General features: G+C 47.7%; 1 protein-coding gene across 2 annotated transcripts in view; it reads left to right on the top strand.

Annotated features, from left to right (window-relative positions):
• The window catches only part of RGS20 (regulator of G protein signaling 20), a gene marked incomplete at both ends in the record, with an annotated part of 40466 nt that overhangs the window by 9184 nt on the left and 10554 nt on the right, over window positions 1–20728 (top strand). Inside the window, one exon of one of the 2 annotated variants that reach the window (XM_084260806.1) lies at window positions 8342–8440. The exons of the other annotated variant lie outside the window; for it this stretch is intronic. Within the exon in view, the coding sequence (XP_084116932.1) occupies window positions 8342–8440 (99 nt within the window). Of the gene's footprint in view, window positions 1–8341; window positions 8441–20728 lie in introns of those variants that run through there. 2 annotated transcript variants of the gene reach the window in all.

Here is a 20728-nt window from a genome sequence, read left to right as displayed (position 1 = left end):
CCCTTTGTGCCTTCTGGTACTCCAAACTTATGCTCAGATGTGCAGGGGGCACTCAGACTGCACCCAGGAAGTGGCTGAGAATCTCTTCTCTGTTCCAGTGTTCTGGTTTTTAATTTGCAAATTCTTCATCCATTTGTTGATCCACCACCCAGAATTCTGCATGTCAATAAATGGGACATCTATAACAACTATATATAATATGGGGTCGAAATAAGAGGTTTACAGGGTGTTTCTCAGTATACATCTAGATCTTCTGGATAGTTGGACATAGAATAGTTGGATAGTTCTCCAGTCAGAAGACTGATGCAATGAGTCACAGCCTTAAATGGCAGGGATGTTCGTTCTAACTAGAATTTCTTTATGTTTATTGATATTTTTTTTTATTCTGAAAGATGGTTCCTATATTTATGACAGACTAACCTTCCTTACTGCACTGTGTTTGTTTTGCTCATACAGACCCTGTGCAGATAAATGTATGCACTTCATTTAAGTGCAAGAATAGCATCTAATTGAATGAGTTACCTGACCAACAGTGTCTTACTCAGACTATAAAATTGTTTCAGGCTCATAAAATAGCTGTGCTTGCTCAAGTATCACTCTGGATTGTAAGCAGATACACTTTAAATAAAAAGAAAACCCAAACTCTACTGGTTTCTTACCAGTCTTTCCAAATAATCAGGAGAAGTTAAGTGTGTTACAGATCAGAGAAGAAAATCTGGGCTATTGCAGGCAGGACATCTTGAGTTTCCACCCCACCCCCACTGTTTTGTTTCCCCAAGAGGTCCCCTGTATCTATAACCTGTAACCTGGTATCTGTGGTGTCAAGGGAGACCTAGGAACAGATAACCATTTGTAAGTCCTAAGCCTAAAGCAAGCATGACATTTAGACAGTAATTTGTGCTGTCTGCAATCACAGCCTCTCTAATCCAGGCACTCCTATATCACAGGGATCTGTGAAAGAAAGATTAGTAAAAGATTCTGCACCTTTCTGCTCAATTCCATGGGAGTATCTACATAACAGGGATAGCCTGACCTCTCTAAATCAGTATTTGTTCACTTCCATTGATAACTTAGTACACTGGAGTAGATATTACCTGAAGTTTTTCATTGCCCAAATATGTTTGCACCTTCTTCTCACCATCATTCTTATCAAATTAGCTCCCTTCCCTCCCATTGTCATTCACAGGTCCTTTTTTAGATGCTGGAGAAGTACTGCATGTCACTACCTCAAATGAATCTGCAAGGAGACCAACACAGTTTGCTCTTCCTGCCAGCACGTATCAGCCTAGACTCTCCTTTATGATACTAATCTCTTTAACCACACATTCTTTAGCAGTCTCTCTTTGCCTATTCTTTATTCTTTTGTTCTTCTTTTTCAAAGGAATTATACTGTATTTTAGCTCTGGTATATTTCAGTGTTCTCCACCACATCCTGTGAGTTATATTATATCAGCCTTTTAACATAGCTGCTTAATTCCCCTAGTTCCTCAAGGTTTTCTGAAGCCCAAAATCTGATCAAAAGTCAGTGGCAAAAGTCACAGGAGCTCCCTCAGGAGTCTGGTCAGGCTGGAATATTATTGTGCAGCCACTTTGTGCAACCAGGCTTTCAGACACACTTTGAACTCCTCTGAAACCTTGAGTTGTTCAGGAACATTGCTTCCAAATTGCTCCATTAATCTTCCTTTCTGAATTAGTTCTGCAATATAACTACAAACTGCTTTTCAGACCTAACAGTTGCAGTCATGTCAGGTTGATTCTTCTTTAACAGTATTTTTTTTTTCTTCCCAAGCACCTGTTGTTAAGGATCCTGTGTAATAATTAGGTTATGTGTGACCCAGGAATATTCCTGTGGGTCCTGGTTGGATAGGTACCTCTTGAGCGACATGAAAACTATGAAGACTTCTTTATTTTCCCCTTCACTCATCATAAAAAAAGGAAAATATTTTTGTCCCCAGTTTTAGTTCATTTAATTTCCATCATGGGCAGAGGACCCCTAAGAGCTAAAGGAGGAACAAATCCTCAACGCTTGAGGTTCCCCATGCAAACTGTAGGTGCACAGTGACACCTTATGGAAGCATGTAATGAGAGTTACCGAGCAGCTTCCACTGGAAACTTGAATTTTTATGTGTAGAAGATGATCTTTTTCTGGTCCACATTTTGCCCAGACGTTTGGTACAGGTTCTCTGATGTGAGAACTAACAGCACTAACAGAAAGTTGTTGTGATAAGGCTTTTTTAAATCAATCCAACACTGTAGGGTTGGGGTTTTTTAATGGTTTCAAATAATTCAAAGTTTTACACACAAAAAGCCCCAAAAGGTAGGAGTAGGGATGTGTGTTAGCCTTGTGATCTAAAAAAAATACCTATTTGGCATTAAATGGCATTAAATTTTTAACTATTTGTTGACATACATAGGAAGAAAAGCTCAGACAGGATATGGTGAGGCTTCAATTTGCCACACACTGCAAATGAAGTTGATGACGTGGTTACTTAATGCAGCTGTAGTTCAGCAAAGTGTCCATTTTTTGGTATGTGTCATATCACAATTTCTAATTAGACCTTCCTTGCCCAAGCTGCCGGCTTCCTGGGCATTCTGTCAATCTGCCAGAACCTCTGAGTCACCAAGGACTTTAAGCACACGAGTAGTGCCAGAGAACTCCGTCGGAGGGCTCGTGAACCCCACGGTGCCTGCATGCATCAGCTGGACCGGGGCCAGAATGGGGAGCAGAGCCATTACTGGGCTGACTCTGATGCTCTAAAACCCAGCACTCAGTCCTATTACTGGAAAACATCTCCTTGTTTCTAATATTTAATTCCATCTCAAAGATTATGCCTCGTTAAGCTTCCCCTTCCTTAGAAGCAGCAAAGATGGGATACACAGGAGTCAAAAAGAAACAGGGTTGTGAGTGGAGACAGCAGAGGCTAATTTCCAGGCTGCCCGAGTCTTCAGAGTAGAAGCTAACTTATCTAAATACCGAGGCTGACAGTTTTGGAAGAACATACAGGGTTCTTGGGAATGGCCAGCCCTAAGGAAGTACATCACCCTGGAAAGTAACCTCACGGTGCAAAGTGCTAAGCAGAGCCATCAATAGCAAATAATTCTGGCTGCATTGAGCACTAAGCCAAGGCTAACCATTGCAGTAACTTTTCAAGCACTAGTCCTAACATAATGTAATCACAGGTGTTGGCACAGGACCTTGAGGAAACTTAACCCTCCAGCAAAAGACTAAGGAAAACCCTGAGCTCTACATTTGCACTCCTGAGAGGTAACATTTTGACAGTGTGACTGACATGGCATTGGGAGGAACTTTCTGGGGCACACTCACACTTGGGCTTACACAGAATAAACTCCACTGCTGAATCAACTCATTGCTACTACTGTTGATGAAAAATCAAGCACTCAGAGGCATCCCTGCATGTGGGACAAGTTACTTATAAGTTACTCTGTGGGCTGCTGCAACCCCATGGTTAGTTTTACATGTTTGAAGACTCCTATTTACTCTGCCTGCCATCAACACTGAACCTGCCCCTTCTATTTGAAATAAATCACTAATAGATCCATTAAGAAAAGTAACTTACACCTCTACATGGCCAATGTTGAAAGAATACAAATATTTAGAATGCAAATATTTAGAAGTTCAAGAAAGCTGTTTCCCATAACATCACCTTCGTTGCATTCAATTCAAGATGTGGTTACCTAAGCTGCATCCTTTAAATATGTATATTTATTTAGATTTTAAGTTTTAAACTAAGGGATAGGGCAAAGCAAACACTAGAATACTGCAGAGATATATACATACATATATATATGTGTGTATGTATATATAAAGATCTTATATATATATATAGATAGATATAGATAGATATAGATATATATATATAGATAGATAGACATATAGATATATAATCTAAGTTCAACTAAAGCCCCTGGAAACTCATTTTCCCTCTGAAAATATCTGTTCTGCCAGAAAAGCCTATCCATCTGTGATCAGCCTATCAAAGTGATTTGTAACAAGTGCACTTTCATGTCAATGAAAATAATCAAAAATGGCTTCTTACTTTCTGTTTGAATTGCTCCCTAATTCACTATGAATCAGCTCCATTCAACGGTCTAGAAACTCTCTATTTAACAATTGAACAGGAAACGCTAAAATAGACTAGTACCCGTAAGCAACCACACAAGGGTGTATGGCCTGTCCTTGGGCAAGGAGCAGTTCAGGTGGGAGGTGGAGCAACCTGTCCTAACACCTTAAAGCAACACAAGCCCCAGACGAGCTACTGTGTGCATTATGACACCCTCTGAAATGGGGCTACAAGAATGTTGGAATATGATTTTATTAAAATGCAGATACTTGTTCCATATTGCCTTTCTAGTAACTTCATATCTTTTTGTAATGAGGACAAATAAAATTTTAAAATAAAGGAAAAAAAAAAGCCATACAAGTTCTCAGTAATAATGTCATCATAACAACAGTAACAGGTTTCCTTGTTTCCACAAAGGTAAAGTGGACAAGTCTGCAGAAAGAGAGAGGCTGGAGTCTGAGAGACACACAAAAGGACAATATTAAATAGCAGAAGCACCCTCAGATAAAGCCATTCCTTTCTGATGTAGAATAAAATAAAACTGCTGCATGCTGGATAGACTTCCCTCCTAGACATTTATCAGTAACCTATGTAGGCTTAAGGAGATATGTTCAGGAAAGTCTAGTAAAGAGAATTTTTTTGTTATTTTCTAGTGACTTATGTAGTAGCAGCTCAATAAATACTGAAACTGAGTCCTAATTTAAAATTGACCTTGTATGTTACAAGCAAAGGTGCCATTATATGGGATAATTTTATTGAATACATGTGGAAACACTCCATTTTCTGTAACATAGTTTTTGGAACAGGACCAAGACCCAGGCCAAACGCTCCCACACCTAACTAGATTGGCAAGATGGACAAACACATTTTGCTTTCTTTATGTCTCCTTGCAGTTGCATTAATTTGCACAAAGTGGGGCAGCAGTGCAGACTAGGAGTATGGCCACAGACATTCAGGTGCAGAGCAAGATACTCTAGTAGCCATCTTTCATAAGATGTGAGTTGATCATGACCCTCCTGAGACAAGTGCAAAGGGTGGAGCAAGACCATCCCTTCCGAAGGGGATTCTGCTGTGCAACATTTTAAACCTACACTTGTTGAAGCATTTTTGCTAGAATTTAGAAAAGCACATGAGAGTGTAGTCTAGAGAGGAATTAGGGGTGTCACATCCACTCTCTGGTGTGAGAAATGACCGCCCTACCCAGAAGTGTGACTAGGAACTGCATTCAAAGGCCAGTGGTATTAACAGGTGTTTCTATCTGGATCTTGTGATACATGAAGAACCACCTTGGTACGCTTACTGAGTCTTTATTTCCTTTTCCCTGCCAAGAAGTGAGGAAGTATCATTTAATCCTAATTCTCCAGCCTGTAATATCTCCATAGGTCCTGCCTGGGCCTTGACAATTGTAATTCAGCATGGAAGTGTATTTAACATCCCAGTTGTGTGCTTTGTGCCACAATCAAAAGGGCAGAGATTTGCAGAAGGGCTCCTTGCCACTAGGCAGGCGAAATACTTAGAAGAGGGCAGTGTGGGTGGGGAGGAAATCAGCCTATCTTTTCCACTCTCATGGAAACATTGTCCAGCTCCCATCCTAGTTCAATTCTCAGAACAGACCTAGGGAAACTCTCTGCTGCTAAGCAACAACAGGCTTTACTTATATACAGGAATGGCAGCTTTCCCTGCAGGTCCCAGTTCTAACGGGCACCTTTTCCTGGCACCAACACCCATGTCCTCCGCTTGCTGTAGAGGTGGCTTTGGCACCACCACCACAGGAAGGGCTTTCTTCACACTGTGCAGACTTCAGTTGCTCTCTGTCTCTTTGGCATAAAGAGGTTGGTTGTAGGCCAGAAATGGGGAAGATGTTTTGGAAAGGCCAGGGCCTTGCTGAAAAATATGGAACGCTGAACAGGAAAAGGCAGGGCCCCCATGGCAGTGATTCCTGCCTGTTCCTGTTCCAGGCTCATACCCCAGTAGGATGGCTTCCTCTCTCCGGGGCCATGAGGAAGGGGGAGATCGCTCTGCCCTTATGCTTGGGGTCCGGAGCCGCCGGAGGGGCGGGATGCGGCGGGGCTGTTTCAGGACCCTGGACAGGGTCTGAACGGGCGGGGACTCGGCTGCGAGGGGGGCCCGCCTGCCGCCGCAGCAGCTCCTCCCGCCGACTGTGGTTGGTTTGCGGGGTGAGCCGGGGCTTTTTTTAGGGGGTGCTTTTGGCATGTAGGTTGTAACTGGTCAACCTCCTCCCCGTCCTCCACGGGCAGCCCTGAACCCCGAGGGGCGCTGGGTCGGTACGAGAAGTCTCCTTTGCACCGCACCTAACGGGGCGGCGCAGAAAAGTTAAAAACACTGAGCGTGTCTGCGGGAGGGGTGAGGGGGCAGCCCGAGCACCCAAGGACTGACAGCTGGGGGTTCAAGTCTGCCACCCCACGGATTAACACGCGGTGGAGGGGCTCCGCTCGGGGCTGGGCTGCGCAGGGCGCCCGCCTGCCCCCCCGGTAATGCTTATTTTGTGTTTTCTCTCTCTCTTTCTCTCCTCTCTCTCTCTCCCCGCCCTGTCCCCCCGCTTCCACACCTCCCCCGCACGCCGCAGCGTCCGAGGCCTGCCGGGCCCCTCGCCCCGCTGTCAGCTCTGCTCTCCAGCCCCTTCCTGCGGCCGCAGCTCCCCGCCCGCCGGCCCTGCCCGCGCTTCGTCTCGGCGCCCCGTCGAGACTCCCCGGGGCTCCTCTTCGGCCCCGCGGGCTTAGCGGCACTGCTGGCCGGGAGCGGGGCGGCCGCCCGCTGCCCTCTCGCCGCCCTGCTGCGGGGCCGCTGGGCTGAGCCGCTGCTGCCGGCCCCCGCCCCGGCCCCGGCCCCGCCGCCGCCCTGCCGCCTCCCCCCGGAGCGCCGGAGATGCCCGGCGTGTCACGGAGCCGCGCCGCCGCAGCCCCACGCTGCCCCCGAGCCGCCCGGCGCTGTGAGTACCGCTCGTGGGGCCGCGTCCGCCCCTTCTTCCTCCCCGCACCGGGGAAGCCGCTGTCCGCCCACGTCCCCGTCCCCCCACCAGCCGGCAGCAGCGTGGGGGTCTCGGGGGCGCTGGGTGAGCTACCCCGGCTGAGAGCCCCGGGCTCCACAGGCAAAGCCCTTCGCTCCCTGTCTGCCATCTTCATCGCTCCCCGGGCCCCCTGGCTCCAGCAAGGAGGCTCCTGCGGCCGTCGTGCTCCTCACCCGGTGCGCAGGCGGGAAGGGAGCAGCCCCGACGGCAGAGTTGCTCCCCACGTCTCCCGGTAACCGGGAGCACAGCTCCAGGAAACGGGTACGGGGAGGGCGTTCATGCACCTTTTCAGTCTCGGTGTGACGGGAAGATCGTGTCGCGCTGCCCGGGAACGGTAGTGACACCAGCCAGCCGCAACCGTCCCATTAACCCTTGTCCCGCCGACGGGCGCGCTGCGCCCTCCCGGCAGGCGACGTTTGGGACTGGCCGGGGAGCTGCCGTGGCGGGACGTTACCCGTGAGATAGTCCCCAAAGCGTGGCGGTGTTGGTAAGGGCGGTGCTGGTACAGCCGCCCCGAAGGAGCGGGGTGAGCGCCGAGCCCGGCGGCTCCTGCCCGCCGTCCTGCGTGGGGCCAAGCACACGGCTTCCCAGGGGCCGCGCTGCGCGGATGACGCAGCCGGGTAACATCATGCCCCGCCGGATCGGGAGAACTAGACCGAGAGAGCCCGGCGGCGGTGAGCTGCGCGCCGCTGGAAGGCAGGAAGCGGCTGAGGGGAGGGAGGGAAGATGTAGCCCTGCAGTTACTTAAGATGCAAGCGCGCTCCAATCCCGGGTTTATAAGCGCGGCTCTCGTTTAAGGCACCTATGAACATCAAAGCGCCGGCACCGAGCCCCGCGGCACCATCGCCGCCTCTTCCAGCCCTTCCCGCCCCTCCCCTGAGCGCACACGCTCGCTCGCTCGCTCACACACGCACAGCCTCACGCCGGTTTCTCCGGCATTGCTCCCCCTCCGGCGCCGGCCCCATGGCTCCCCCCGAGCCCTGCCCAGCCCGCCGCCGCGGTGCGGCCGCTGCGGCGGCTGCTCCCATTGCAAACCGCCCCTGAGCCGCAGCGGCCCCCGGTGCTCGTCTCGCCGGGGCGGCCCGGCGGTAGCCCGCCCCGTCGTGCCGGGGTCGGGGCGGGGAGCGCGGGCTACCGGCCTCGCCCCCTTCCCGCCGCTCCGGCCACGGCGAGCGAAGCCCACCCGCGTCCGCGGCCGGCACCCTGAGACGAGCCCGCGAGGGCCGAGCGCATGCGCGGGGCTGGCGAGCTGTCGTCCCCGGGCGCCCAGCCCGCCGCTACCGGAGGGGAAGCGGGCGAGGACTCCCGGCGCGGCCCCGCCGCCGACACCGTAAGTACCGCTCGGTCCCCCCTGGCGGCCGCCGGGCCCCACGGCCCTTCGCGGGCTCGTCGCCGGCAGCCGCGACCACCGCGCCGCAACGGGGGCTGCCCCAGGTACGGCGAGACGGGACGGGACGGGACCCGGGCGGCGCTGCCACTGGCGGCCCCCGCGGCTGGGGAGAAACCGGAGGGATCCGTAGCAAAAGGCGCTTCCCCCCGTCCCTCGGAGGGTCGGGAGCCGGCAGCGCTCCGCTCTGGGGCTCGCACCGCCCCGTCCCTCCCCACGGGCTCCCGGCGCTGGACGCGGCCCCTGCCCCGCTCCTCGCCCCCTCCCTCGCCCCAGCGCGGGTACCACCACTAAAGTTCGGCTTCCGTCCGTAAGGTCAGGAGCCCTTCCTCCTCTTTTCACGAGTGAGGATGAAGATGAGGCAGCATCCATCACCATCCCCCCACATCCCCCCTACTCCCCTTCGCAAAGGGAGTCTCGAGGCACGTCCGTTCTGGGGGCCCTCGGCTCCCCTGCAAAGTTCGAGGGATGAGTAGCAACCAGCGTTTCCGTGTAGAGCTTTCCCAGTATCAGCTGGGAAAATCCTCTCACCCGAGGATGCACATCATGCATCTTCAAGTGAGAGGAAGAGCTCTTCCCGAGCTCCAGCAGTAGTTACATCTCAGTAGGTATGATAAAGGGGGTAATGAAAATTGGAAAGTGAAATAAGATTATCCTTGCCCGTGCCAGTAAGAATGACAGTCATTTGATACCGGTGTAACTGGCTTCATGCAACTCTTCCATCGTTTCGTTTTTGCTGTTAAAAAAGTGTGAGATGGAAACTTTTCCCGCGGTGCCATCGGCATGACGTAGTGGTGAGGAATCCCCTTGTACCTCTGTGCCTGTTGCACAAACAGCACCTCGCCTCAGTCAGGAGCTGTGTGCCGTGGTGCCGACTACAGCACTGTTGTACCACGGGACCAAAAAGAACCAGTAACCACTAGTTCAACTAAACGAAGCGCCGAAATAACTGTCAGCCAGGAGAGTCCCAGTTGGGGCCAGGTTAAAATTAGAAGTGTCGGGTTAAAATTAGGAGCGTCTTTCTGAAATGAGAGCGTGTTCAAGCCAGCTGAAGGTAAACTGTGTTTTATAAAATGCTCTAAGATGGGAGAACAGTTACTTTATTTCCCCTTTATTTTCTTATCTGCCCCTCCCGTCAATACTCGGTTGGTATCTTTACTCTGGGTCCTAAATTGTTGATGAGGGAGCATCGCCATGGCTGTTGTGCACCTCTTTCTCTCTTGGAAAGAGCAGCGCCTGTTTTTCAGAGTGACTGGCCTTAAAGTACCAGGAAGGAGTTTTCTGAGCATGAGGTTTGTGTGTCTTTCGGAGCCCGGGTCTCAGGCTGATGAACCCGAAGCGTGGGGCAGCTGCCAGCACTCAGCCAGTCACTTCTAAAAATTCATCTCCCCTTTTCGTCACTGAGAAAAGTTATCACAAGGAGGCAGCAAGTCTCGGAAATACTGTGGAGATTTCCTAGCGCTCCGAAGCAACAGAGCGTCCTCAGCTAGAGGCTCATGACTCTTAACTTTCTGTTCATAGGGACCTTCCAAAATTTGTCATAGCTGGGTGAAGGGAAGAAGGTCTAGAGAGCATCACGACAGTGTGCTAAGTCAGATTCTGACCTTACTTCAGCTTTACGTTGACTTTGATACTACTCCTCGTGCCTGACGCCGCCCCACTTGGCACTACAGCCGAGCTCGCAAGGCAGAGGGCAGCCGCCACGGTGCCCACCCTGCCAGGGCAGCCAGATGCCAGCGTAGTACAGTCCGAAGTGAATCGCGACAATCGGAATCAATAGGTAACGGTACGTGAATCACTATTTAATGCACTCCGGGGTGAGTCATCCCGATTCAAACCCGCTTTCAGACCAGCACAATGTCAGTCAGCTCCTCGCACAGTTCGATATGAGTCAGATCTCAGCACCGAGTACAATATGAAATGAGTCACCGACTAATACAGCGCCATGTGACTCCGGTACCCAGTGCGAGTTGTCAGAGCTTCTGTGTGATGTGAGTCACTTCATAGTACAGTAAAATGGGCTTTTTGGAGACCATTCATAATTAAGCACGATGCAACCAAGCGCTCCGTAGGAGATGATGGGAGTGAGCAGAGCAATCTGCTGCATGCACCGGTTTCACTCTCTGCATAGTAAAGAGGTTTGTAAAATATCAGGCTGAATGAATTATTTTTTTTTTCTTTTTAAAGTGAGCTGCATAAAACTAACCAGAAGCAAATCCTCCCTCTGCCATTAAAGCCAGCAAAAGCAGGGCTGAAGCAGCGGCAGAACTCCCAGCACTGCAGAAGCCTGGGGTCTATTTTATTTGGTTTTGCTTCTGAGACGGCTGATCAGCCCGTGCAAACTGATGCACATCTGCTCAGGCTGACTCCAGCTGCCACAGGAGACAAGGCGAGGGATGCTGTCAGTCTGTGCTGCGCAGAGGAGGGCTTGACACTGATTTAACTTAATTGCAGTTTGCAGTGACCTGGTTTGTTAAGGGAAACAGCATGGGATGAAGTTATGTCCATACTTGCACTCGTACTGCTCACAGCACCCACAGAAACGGCCGGATCCAGGCGACAGGTTGCACTTGTTGCCTTTGCTCTGCCACTGGTAAAAGTTTCTCTCGTGTCTTTCACATTACAGGAGAAATAATGACAGGGAGACTCCTTGCATGTTAGAGCAACGTTTGCAGTGTAGTCTCTTGTGATAAAATGGAAAGTAAAGTATTACTTTACAGTGCTGCCGGAGGAGATACAGGGCATCCCTCTAAAAAAGAACCAAAAAACTGCACCACAAAGATCCCGCTGAAACCCCAAGTAACGATGTTTCTTAACAAGAAAGTCAGATTTTACTCAGAAAAATAGTGGAGGAAGTTTTCTTGCAGACAGCAGGCTGATCTGGCGGCCAAGTAAAAGGAAAAGGAGCAGAAGGCATCTAAGCCCTTGATAGGAAAAACTCTTAGTTACAGATGACATGATTGAGGAACCATTACCAGTTCCTGTGCAAGAACCTGAACCAGTTCCTGATACAATTTCAGCCTTACCTTTCGAAATGTGCAGCAGTGCTTTAACTGGAATAGATGAACCGAGCTCCTCTGAGCCGCTGCTTGCTCCCCTGGAAAAATGAATTAAAACAGGTAAAGGCACTCAATTCCTAGACATTTTACATAAAACCAACCCAGAATTGTTATTAAACTCAGAGAAGGCTACTACTTTGTCTTGAAACTTTACCCAGTCAAGCCTGTGACGGACTCGGGCACAGCAGTGACATAAGAAGCTGTTTTATTTGGTACAGCTTGCAGTCTCCTCTCTGCTAACCTCTATCACTTCCATAAACTCTCAGTTATCCCATTTCAAGATGCCAAATCTCCAGCTACACAAAAGAAACTCCTGATGAGCTCTTGCTCTTAACTGACTGGTGTGGGCAACCCAGTAAAAGTGCCTAAGGCATGTGCAGATGTGTGGGTGAGGCCATTAACATACATTGTAATTCCTCTCCCATCTAAAATAGTATGCTGCTCGATGCAGAAAGCCTGCCTGCTGTCAAACTTGTCAATGAAGAGGAAGAGCTCCCTGTTGGTGTTTCACTTGCCAATAAATTGCACAGGCTCTAGTGGGAGCATGTTGCATCCCCAAGTATTTAGGAATTAAGAAAAATATGGATTTATGAATTAATAAGAATACAGATAAATATAAAAATATTTATGTATTAATAAAAATAAGGATCCAGAGATTTGAGCCTTTGAGCTTGACTCCAGTTGCAGATTCTTATGACATTAGCAGACAAGAACCTCTTCTCTTTCAACTCACCGGTTTTCACTATTTGGGGAGGGGACCCAAAGGGAGAGCAGCAGGCGCAGGAGTTACCTCGCCCCAAGCTCACCAAGAGCAATAGGTGGGTTTTGTTCTCATAAGGGTGTTTGGATCAGGCATGGAGGGCATTTACTGAAGAATACCCGTGTTGTGAGGACGCACCGGGCAGTGAGGCAGCGTTACAGCAGGGGGCTTCGCAGCCCCGGCTACTGCAAAAGCTTCCTGCTGTCACCATGCCAATGGGACCCGGGCAGAGGTTAAGGCTTGCACATCTGCCCAGCTGCACGGCGTGCTCCTTGCACACATTATCTTAGGGTAATTATGTTTAAGTAGTAGAATCTTTGCACTTTGAGCTGAGAAAATGCCATCGTGCTTCAGCGTAAAACGAGGATAAAAGTTGAAAGGCTTTGTCTACAAACTCTTCCATGTCAGCTCGTGTGGTGGGATTTGTTTTATTTTTCTTTATTTGGCTTTGTTTTTTAGATTTGACATTTGTGACTTAGATTTTAAATATAGCCAAATACCACCTGAGCTGCTTTTAACCAGGGAAATCATTTTCATTCCTGACCTTCACGCTCCTTGGCTTTCATAAGGTTACATCCAGAAATGCCTCATAATCTGAATGCCAGATAGGCACACCTTGGAATGGAAAAGGTAGGGCAGACATGCTTACTACAGTACCTCAACACAACTCTTCAGACATACGATAGTTTTCTGCTCTGGTCAAAAGTAGCTTTCAGATGCTTAAATCCCTGGACTTTTTTGTTTTTTAATCACTTCTTAGTATTCAGTAATATGAGTGTGTGCTCTTTATATGAAGTGCAGATGTTATCTAGTTGGATAAGAAGCAAGAACATGTGCCATTATTTTTTCTCTATCTTTGGTTCATGGGTTGTCAGGGATATTTTTTATAATGGGCTAAATTAGATGTTATTATTAGGTAAAGAAGGACCTCTCTCTCCTTGGGAGATCCAGAAACTCCGCACCCAAGCATCTTCATAGATGCAACATTAGATTGACTTGAAACAGTGAACCAAACAGAGACAAGCTGGTGGTCAACTGCACTCCACTCCTACTCCACTTTCTCAATGAAGTATTTGACTAATTGTTGCTCTCCATGTGGAGTTTGGACAGTTCTGTGGATTCCTCCAAGCAGGTCATGCTGTGCCCAGACCAGTCCCCGTACATTTCAATGTGCTGATCAACATACATTTCAATGTGCTGATCAACATCTGGAGAAGAGAACCTGGCTCTTCCAGAGACTAGGACTGCAAAATTGTTCCACCTCGACATTGACTGCAGGTAGTCATGGGAAAGCTTTAAGTCACCCATCACTTGTAAGCAGTCAGGAGAAAGTTCCTGTCGATGCAGTAATGATCATGGTGGACAGTCTTTTGCACACAGTTTAGGTAGTTAGGACATGGTCTGTATGTAGCTCAAGACCATCACTAGGGATGGGTCATACATGTGCTGGAGCGGTCTCGAGGAGCACAGGCCAGGTGGACACAAGAACTGTGCAGGAAGGCACAGCTCAGGGAGCCTCATCTGGTCCAGCCACCACCACCACAAGGATCTTTGCAACAGAAACTCCTGTTGGCATCTGGACATTGACTGATTTGATTCCCATGGTGACACAATATTAGCAAAATCAGATCCCATTGACTACCCAAGAACCAGAGGAATAACATCTTCTAGCCCTTCACTATCTCTATAAACAATAACAAAAAAAATATTATTTTGTTGTTAAATTATGGCCACCCAAGCCCTCACCAGACAGACAGAGGTGCCCATGACAGTGCTGTCACTACTTCAGGCAGTCAGACTGAGATAATTGGACATAGATTTCATGTTATATCCGGTAACTGGCTAAAACTGCACTAAGGCTGGGGTTGAGCAATGCTGAAGGTGGCAGAAGTTCAAGTCCTTTGGTTAAAAGTCTCTCACCTCATTCCTTCAGTGGTCCACAAGTATTTTTGGATTCCTTACAAAACACATACGAGAGGGTGGTCCATCTCCAGCTTTTAATCCCCTTATTTTCTTCTCCAACCCATTTTCCGACAAGACACATATCTGCTCCAGGTGGTGAGGACAGAGAAGGCAGACCCCAGTTCTCAAGTGCAGAGAGCATCCAGCACAGAGGGTTTTCACATCATTTGTTCTTTTCCTGGTGCTTTTTGGGAGGTCTGGAAGTCTGAGAGGATAAAGGGGGGCTCACTGCATGGGGAGTTTAGAGCAGTGAAATCTCCACTTCATAAAGAAGAGAGCCTGGAGGAAGAAAAGCAATTTTTGATTGGCTTATTCTTCCTCAGCAAGCCAAGTTTTATAGTACAGGTCTCTCCTGTAGTAAAGAAACCTAGCAAGGGAACTGAAGGTCATAAGGAATTGCACAAGAGAGCAGGGAGGTTTTTGAAATCCAGAGGATTTCAGTAGAGCTCAGTGTGACTACCCACTAAAAAAAAACCCAGGCAATACCAGAAGAGTAATTTGAGCTTGAACCCATGAGATGTTGGTCTTCCTGAACTTGTGAGGACCTCAGTGAGTAAAAGACAACAGCATTTCATAGATCTGAAATCTTTAACTATTTAAAGAAACATATCTAAAAATCCAAACGTACTTAAACTACCTTGGGAAAAACAAAGCCATCCATCTCTGGGTTTTGCTTCATAGTCAAACAGCAGGAGTTCTCTCAAAGAAGTAATGCAAAACTATTCAATCAGAGCAGAAACAGAGAACAATTGTTCATGTGCAGAGAAGGAAGCGCAGAGGGTGAACGTGTAAGATGGAAGAAGTCGCTTTCAGTGATAAAACTCCCATCATTTGTAACCATCCATGTGAAGGCATTCGGGAAGCAGGAGGAGGTTTAAACCAAATGTTTACATGAGTTTTGAAAAAAGGCATTTCAGATGATTCCTAACACCCCTGCTTAGCACCACCTGGCATTAAGTCCAACCCAAAACATGAAGTCACTTTTCTGCAGCGCAAACACAAGCACCGGATCGGATCCGCAGCTGACGTAAGCCCCGTGTCTCCGCTGCCCGTAGCGAGGAGGAGGTGCTGCTTTTCAGTAGCTGAAGACTTGACTCATGCTACATGTGCTAAGCATCCATGCTTCAAAACTGAATGCATAAAAACTAGGATGGAATTTCCTCTCATCGCAACGGGGTTTGCGGTGTTCCAAAGAAAACAGCCTCCTTGCTGATGGACGCACTGATAGTCGATTGTCCATGGAAAGACAACAGAAAATACTCGACGCTGGCCAGTAACAAATCCATTTACAACCAGATACTGATTGCATGCCAGGAAGAACATCTCCATCTTGTTTTTATTTCGGAGTGTCAGGTGATGAAATAAGTGACTGTCCCGAGGGGCTGGTGGGACAACAAGCTGTATTGGCCAATTGCCATTTTCAAAGCACGCACTCTGTAAGGACCAGAGTATTTTGGCCAATGGAAGAACATTTGCACTGATGTTTACAGAAAACACACTTACTTTATTCATTTTTTTCTAACCACATTTTAACATTTCTCTGCAAGGAGAAATCTATCCAGCTCTTTCAGGTTCTTTTCCACTTCAATACCATATTGACTAAAAAAAAAAAAATAGTCTCACATCAGATCAGAGTGATCCACCTGACAGTGTCAGGTCTGTACACCTTGTTTTCTTCAGGAACACACCTCCTTATGAGGCAAGGCTGGACTTCTTTAGCTTGAAGGAGACTGAGGTGTGACCTTATTAATGTTTATAAATATGTAAAGGGCGAGAGCCTTTATGGAGCCAGGCTCTTCTCAGTGATGGCCAGCAATAGGACAAGGGGCAATGGGTGCAAGCTGGAGCATAGGAGGTTCCATATCAATATAAGGAGGAACTTTTTCACTGTGAGGGGGATGGAGCACTGGCACAGACTGCCCAGAGAGGTTGTGGAGTCTCCTTCTCTGGAGACATTCAAACCCGCCTGGATGCGTTCCTCTGTGATGTAGTCTAGGTGATCCTTCTCTGTCAGGGGGGTTGGACTAGATGATCTTTCGTGGTCCCTTTCAACTCCTAACGCTCTGTGATTCTGTGGTTCCTTGTTCTAAACAGCAGCTCTGAACTACCCCTCATCCTTGAATGCACTTACTTATACACTTGAGCTCCCAGGGCTTCTCAAGCCCCAAAGTCATCTTCCAGCTGATTGCTTCTACTAATGCTTTCCCTGCCCAGCTCTGTACATGCATTTCTCTGCAACATCATGCTACTGGTATGAAAGCACAGAGATCTTTATTTAAGCATCATAGGTTGTGGGAACTAGATTAGGTCACCTTTTATTCCACTTACGAAATGCAGCAGCTGGCAGGGAGGAATGTCCATAGCAAAGGGTGTTGACATAGTCCCCTACAGCATCCTTCTCTCAATTGGAGAGATATGGATTTTATGGGTGCACTGCTTAGGAATTGGTTAGATGGTTGCATCCAGAGGGTAGTGATCATACTGGGACCAGTACATTTTAAGAACTTCACCAGTGACATAGAAGGTGGGACCAAATGTACCTTCAGCAGGTTTCCAGATGAGACTGAGTGGCACAGCTGGCTCGCTTGAGGGTTGAGATGCCATCCAGGGCAACCTGGACAAGCTGAAAAAGTAGCCCACGTGAATATCATGAGGTTCAACAAGGCCAAGTGCAAAGTCTTGTGTGGGTCAGGGCAACCTCTGGTATCAATACAGGCTGAAGGGATTGAGAGCAGAGAGCAGGCCCATGTAGAAGGATTTAGGAGTACTGATAGATGAAAAGCTTAACATGAGCCAGCAATACATGCCTGCAGCCCAGAAAGCCTGGTCTGCATCAAAACCAGCATAAGCAGCAGATCAAGAGAAGTTCTTTTTGCCCCTCTAGTCGACTTTGGTGAGACCCCACCTGGAGCACGGTGTCCAACTCTGGGGTCTCCAGTACAAGAAAGACGTGGAGCTGTTGCAGCGAGTCCAAAGGAGGGCCATGGAGATGATCCAAGCGCTGGAACACCTCACAAGGAGAGGGTTAGAGTTGGACTTGTTCAGCCTGAAGAAGAGAAGGAAAGGGAAGACTTTCTTGCAGCCTTTCAATACCTAAATACTTTCTATATGTAAAGGAGGCTTGTAAGAAATATGGGGACAGTGTTTAGTAGGGCCTGTAGCAATAGGACAAGGGGTAATGGGTTTAAGATTTAGACTAGATTTAAGGAAGAAATTTTTTACAGTGAGTGCAGTGAAGCACTGGCACAGGTTACCCAGAGAGGTGGTAGGTGTCCCATGCCTGGAAACATTCAAGGTCAGGTTGGACAGGGACCTGTGCCACTTAATCTAGTCAAAGATTCCTCCCAACCCCATTGCAGGGGGCATTGGATGACCTTTAAACCAACCTATGATTCTGTGTGCCTTTTATCCTACTTCACAGAATCAAAGAATTGTAGGGGTTGGAAGGGACCTCGAGAGATCATCGGGTCCAACCCCCCTGCCAAAGCAGCTCCCTAGGACAGGTGACACAGATAGGTGTCCAGACAGCTCTTGAATATCTCCAGAGAAGGAGACTCCACCACCTCCCTGGGCAGCCTGTCCCAGGGCTCTGTCACCCTCACTGTGAAAAAGTTCTGCATGTTGGTGCGGAACTGCCTGTGCTCCAACTTGCAGCCATTGCCCCTTGTCCTGTCCCCACAGACCACTGAAAAGAGGCTGGCCATTTCCCTCTGTGTCCCACACTTCAGATATTTATAAACATTAATAAGATCCTCTCTCAGTCTTCTTTTCTCAAGGCTGAACAGCCCCAGTTCACTCAGCCTTTCCTTACAGGGGAGCTGCTCCAGCCCTTTAATCATAATCCATCCCTCCACTGGACTCTCTCCAGGAGATTCCTGTCTTTTTTATAACAGGGAGCCCAGAAATGGACACAATACTTCATGTGGTGCCTGACCAGGGCAAAGTAGAGCAGGAAACCAGTTCCCCACTCTACCACTTGCAGGTCTGCAGAATGTATTCTCAACTGGGATGAGTTGTCCAGTTCTTGGCTCCTTGGTATAAAAAGGACAGGGATCTCCTGGAGAGAGTCCAAACAAGGGCTACGAAGATATTAAAGGACTGGAGCATCTCCCCTATGAGGAGAGGCTGAGTGAGTTGGGACTGTTCAGCCTTGAGAAGAGAAGACTAAGGGGAGACCTAATTAAAGTTTATAATTATCTGAAGCAGGGGGAATCAGCCAGCCCCTTTTCAGTGGTCTGTGGGGACAGGACAAGGGGCAATGGCTGCAAGTTGGAGCACAGGAAGTTCCGCACCAACATGCGGAAGAACTTTTACACAGTGAGGGTGACAGAGCCCTGGGACAGGCTGCCCAGGGAGGTGGTGGAGTCTCCTTCTCTGGAGATATTCAAGACCCATCTGGATGCCTATCTGTGTGTCCTGTCCTAAGGAGCCTGCTTTGGCAGGGGGGTTGGACCCGATGATCTCTCGAGGTCCCTTCCAACCCCTACAATTCTGTGATTCTATGATGATTCTATGAAACAAAAATATTTAGTTAAATCTAATTACCATGATATGTCATTCTCTTTAACAAGTTCAAGGCAAGCTAACAGCTTAAAATGCTGTTTATAATTCAATTTTTTTCATTATTAGAACAAACTGGTCACCTGCAATATCAGCCTGGAAAATAAGGAAAGCCGTCCTGCAGAATTAGAGGTCACATTTCCACTTGTTGATTACAGTTGATTGATTGAAGTCCTTTGGGCTAATACTGTGGGATAAGAAACTTGGAAGAGGTCACCAATCAGTGGTACCATGGACTAAAGCTCTAGTAGCATCCACAGATGAATAGTTCTTTAAGTAATATCAGTCTCCTCACTGATGCAAAACACACAAACACTAAATTTTTCTCACTGGTTTGACATCTGCTCCATGATCCAGTCAGACCATCCAATGTCACAAATTAACATTACCTGAGCAGACCTTTTTATTGGAGGTCTAAAAAAAGAAGTTTCCTTTTTGCCCTGAGCACCTAAATTCTCCTTAAAGGTAAAAAAAAAAGCCCAGCTTGCCTCCATTCCCACAGATCTGCAGGTCAGTCACACAGTCCTTTAAATTGTTGCTAGTAGGGGCTGTACTGTTAAGCAGCAAGAACTTTTGTGTGTTCCTGCAGATATTATTGACTGGAGTTGTGGATAAATCACACAGCCCAGCTCAAACCCAGCAGTTGCCTGGGAAGGCTCATTGCACACCGGCAGTGGCTGCAGCAAGCAGCAGCAATGTGCCAGGGAGAACTTCAGGGTCTCTTTGTGAAGTTCTGGATACACTAGAGGATGCAGAAAGACAACAACAGACACAAAAATAAGGCTTTGCTGTTTATGTCCCATTAGTGGCTCTGTCATTAGCTCACTGCACAATCTCAACTTGCTTCACCTCTTCTTTTTTTTCTGTGCACCTTCCAAGAGGGTGATACTTCCCTGAATAGTCAGACTCTGATCAGCCCAATGCTTTTCAAGGTACTTTTCTTTGAAGATGAATCCTTAGATGACTTTCATAAGCTCAGTGTATGTGTCTTTGTTGTTCTTCCAGCCAAGTAGAAGTTTATGGGAGAGCAAAAGCAAGAGATGGGGAGCTCATGGTAATCTTAGATCCCCATGCACTGCTGCAATGTTGCAGGGGTTGTGTTTCCTTGGTTTATCTTCTTTCTTTCAGTTGCATCTGTTTCTTAAAAAAGCAAAGAAATCCAGAAAAAAAAGTGTATATCCATCAATATACATAGAAATTATGACACATCAAGCCTCATGTCGAGCATTGTGTGGCCTTAGTCCAGTCATGTTTGGGATACACATTTGCAACAAATTGTGCTGAGAACAGGGATGTTTTTAAGTTTATTTTGCATTTCTGGCTAGCAGATGAACCACAAAACTCCCTAGACTTTTAATGTTAGATATACACTTCTGCAGATCAATCATTCTCATGTGGCCAAAGGGAGATGGTTCAGGTAGAAAGGTATGCAGAACAGTGTGCTTGAATGGTTTAGAGCCAGAGCTGCATTAAACAAACAAAAACCCAACCCCAAAACAAAACCAACAAAAAACTCACACAAACAAATATCCAAACCCAAACAAACGAAAAATCAGCCAAGCAGGGAAGAACGTTGCTGCTTCTCTGCACCTGCCCCAGCCCAATGTTTTAGCATTAAGACCTGCAAGGCAACCTGTGCCAAAGAAGCTTCTAGAAATTTGTAATAACCTCCGCCACTCCTCAGCTGTCTACCCTGCTACCCTATGAAATCAAGCCTGGATTTTATTTAGCCCAAGATAACTCATTATTTGTCTCAGAAAGAAGTAGAGAACAACAGAACATCACAACCTTTTACTGATCAGAAGATCAATACGCTTCTCAGTTCCTCTTTCTAGATTAACCCAAATTCCTACAATTTTTCTGCTAAATTTTGCTTTCTAATCTCTAATG

Source organism: Gallinula chloropus (assembly GCF_964237585.1).
Source record: "Gallinula chloropus genome assembly, chromosome: 2".
Classification (NCBI taxonomy): Eukaryota; Metazoa; Chordata; class Aves; order Gruiformes; family Rallidae; genus Gallinula; species Gallinula chloropus.
Note: the sequence above shows the minus strand (reverse complement) of the source record. Positions and strands in the feature narration are given on the sequence as shown.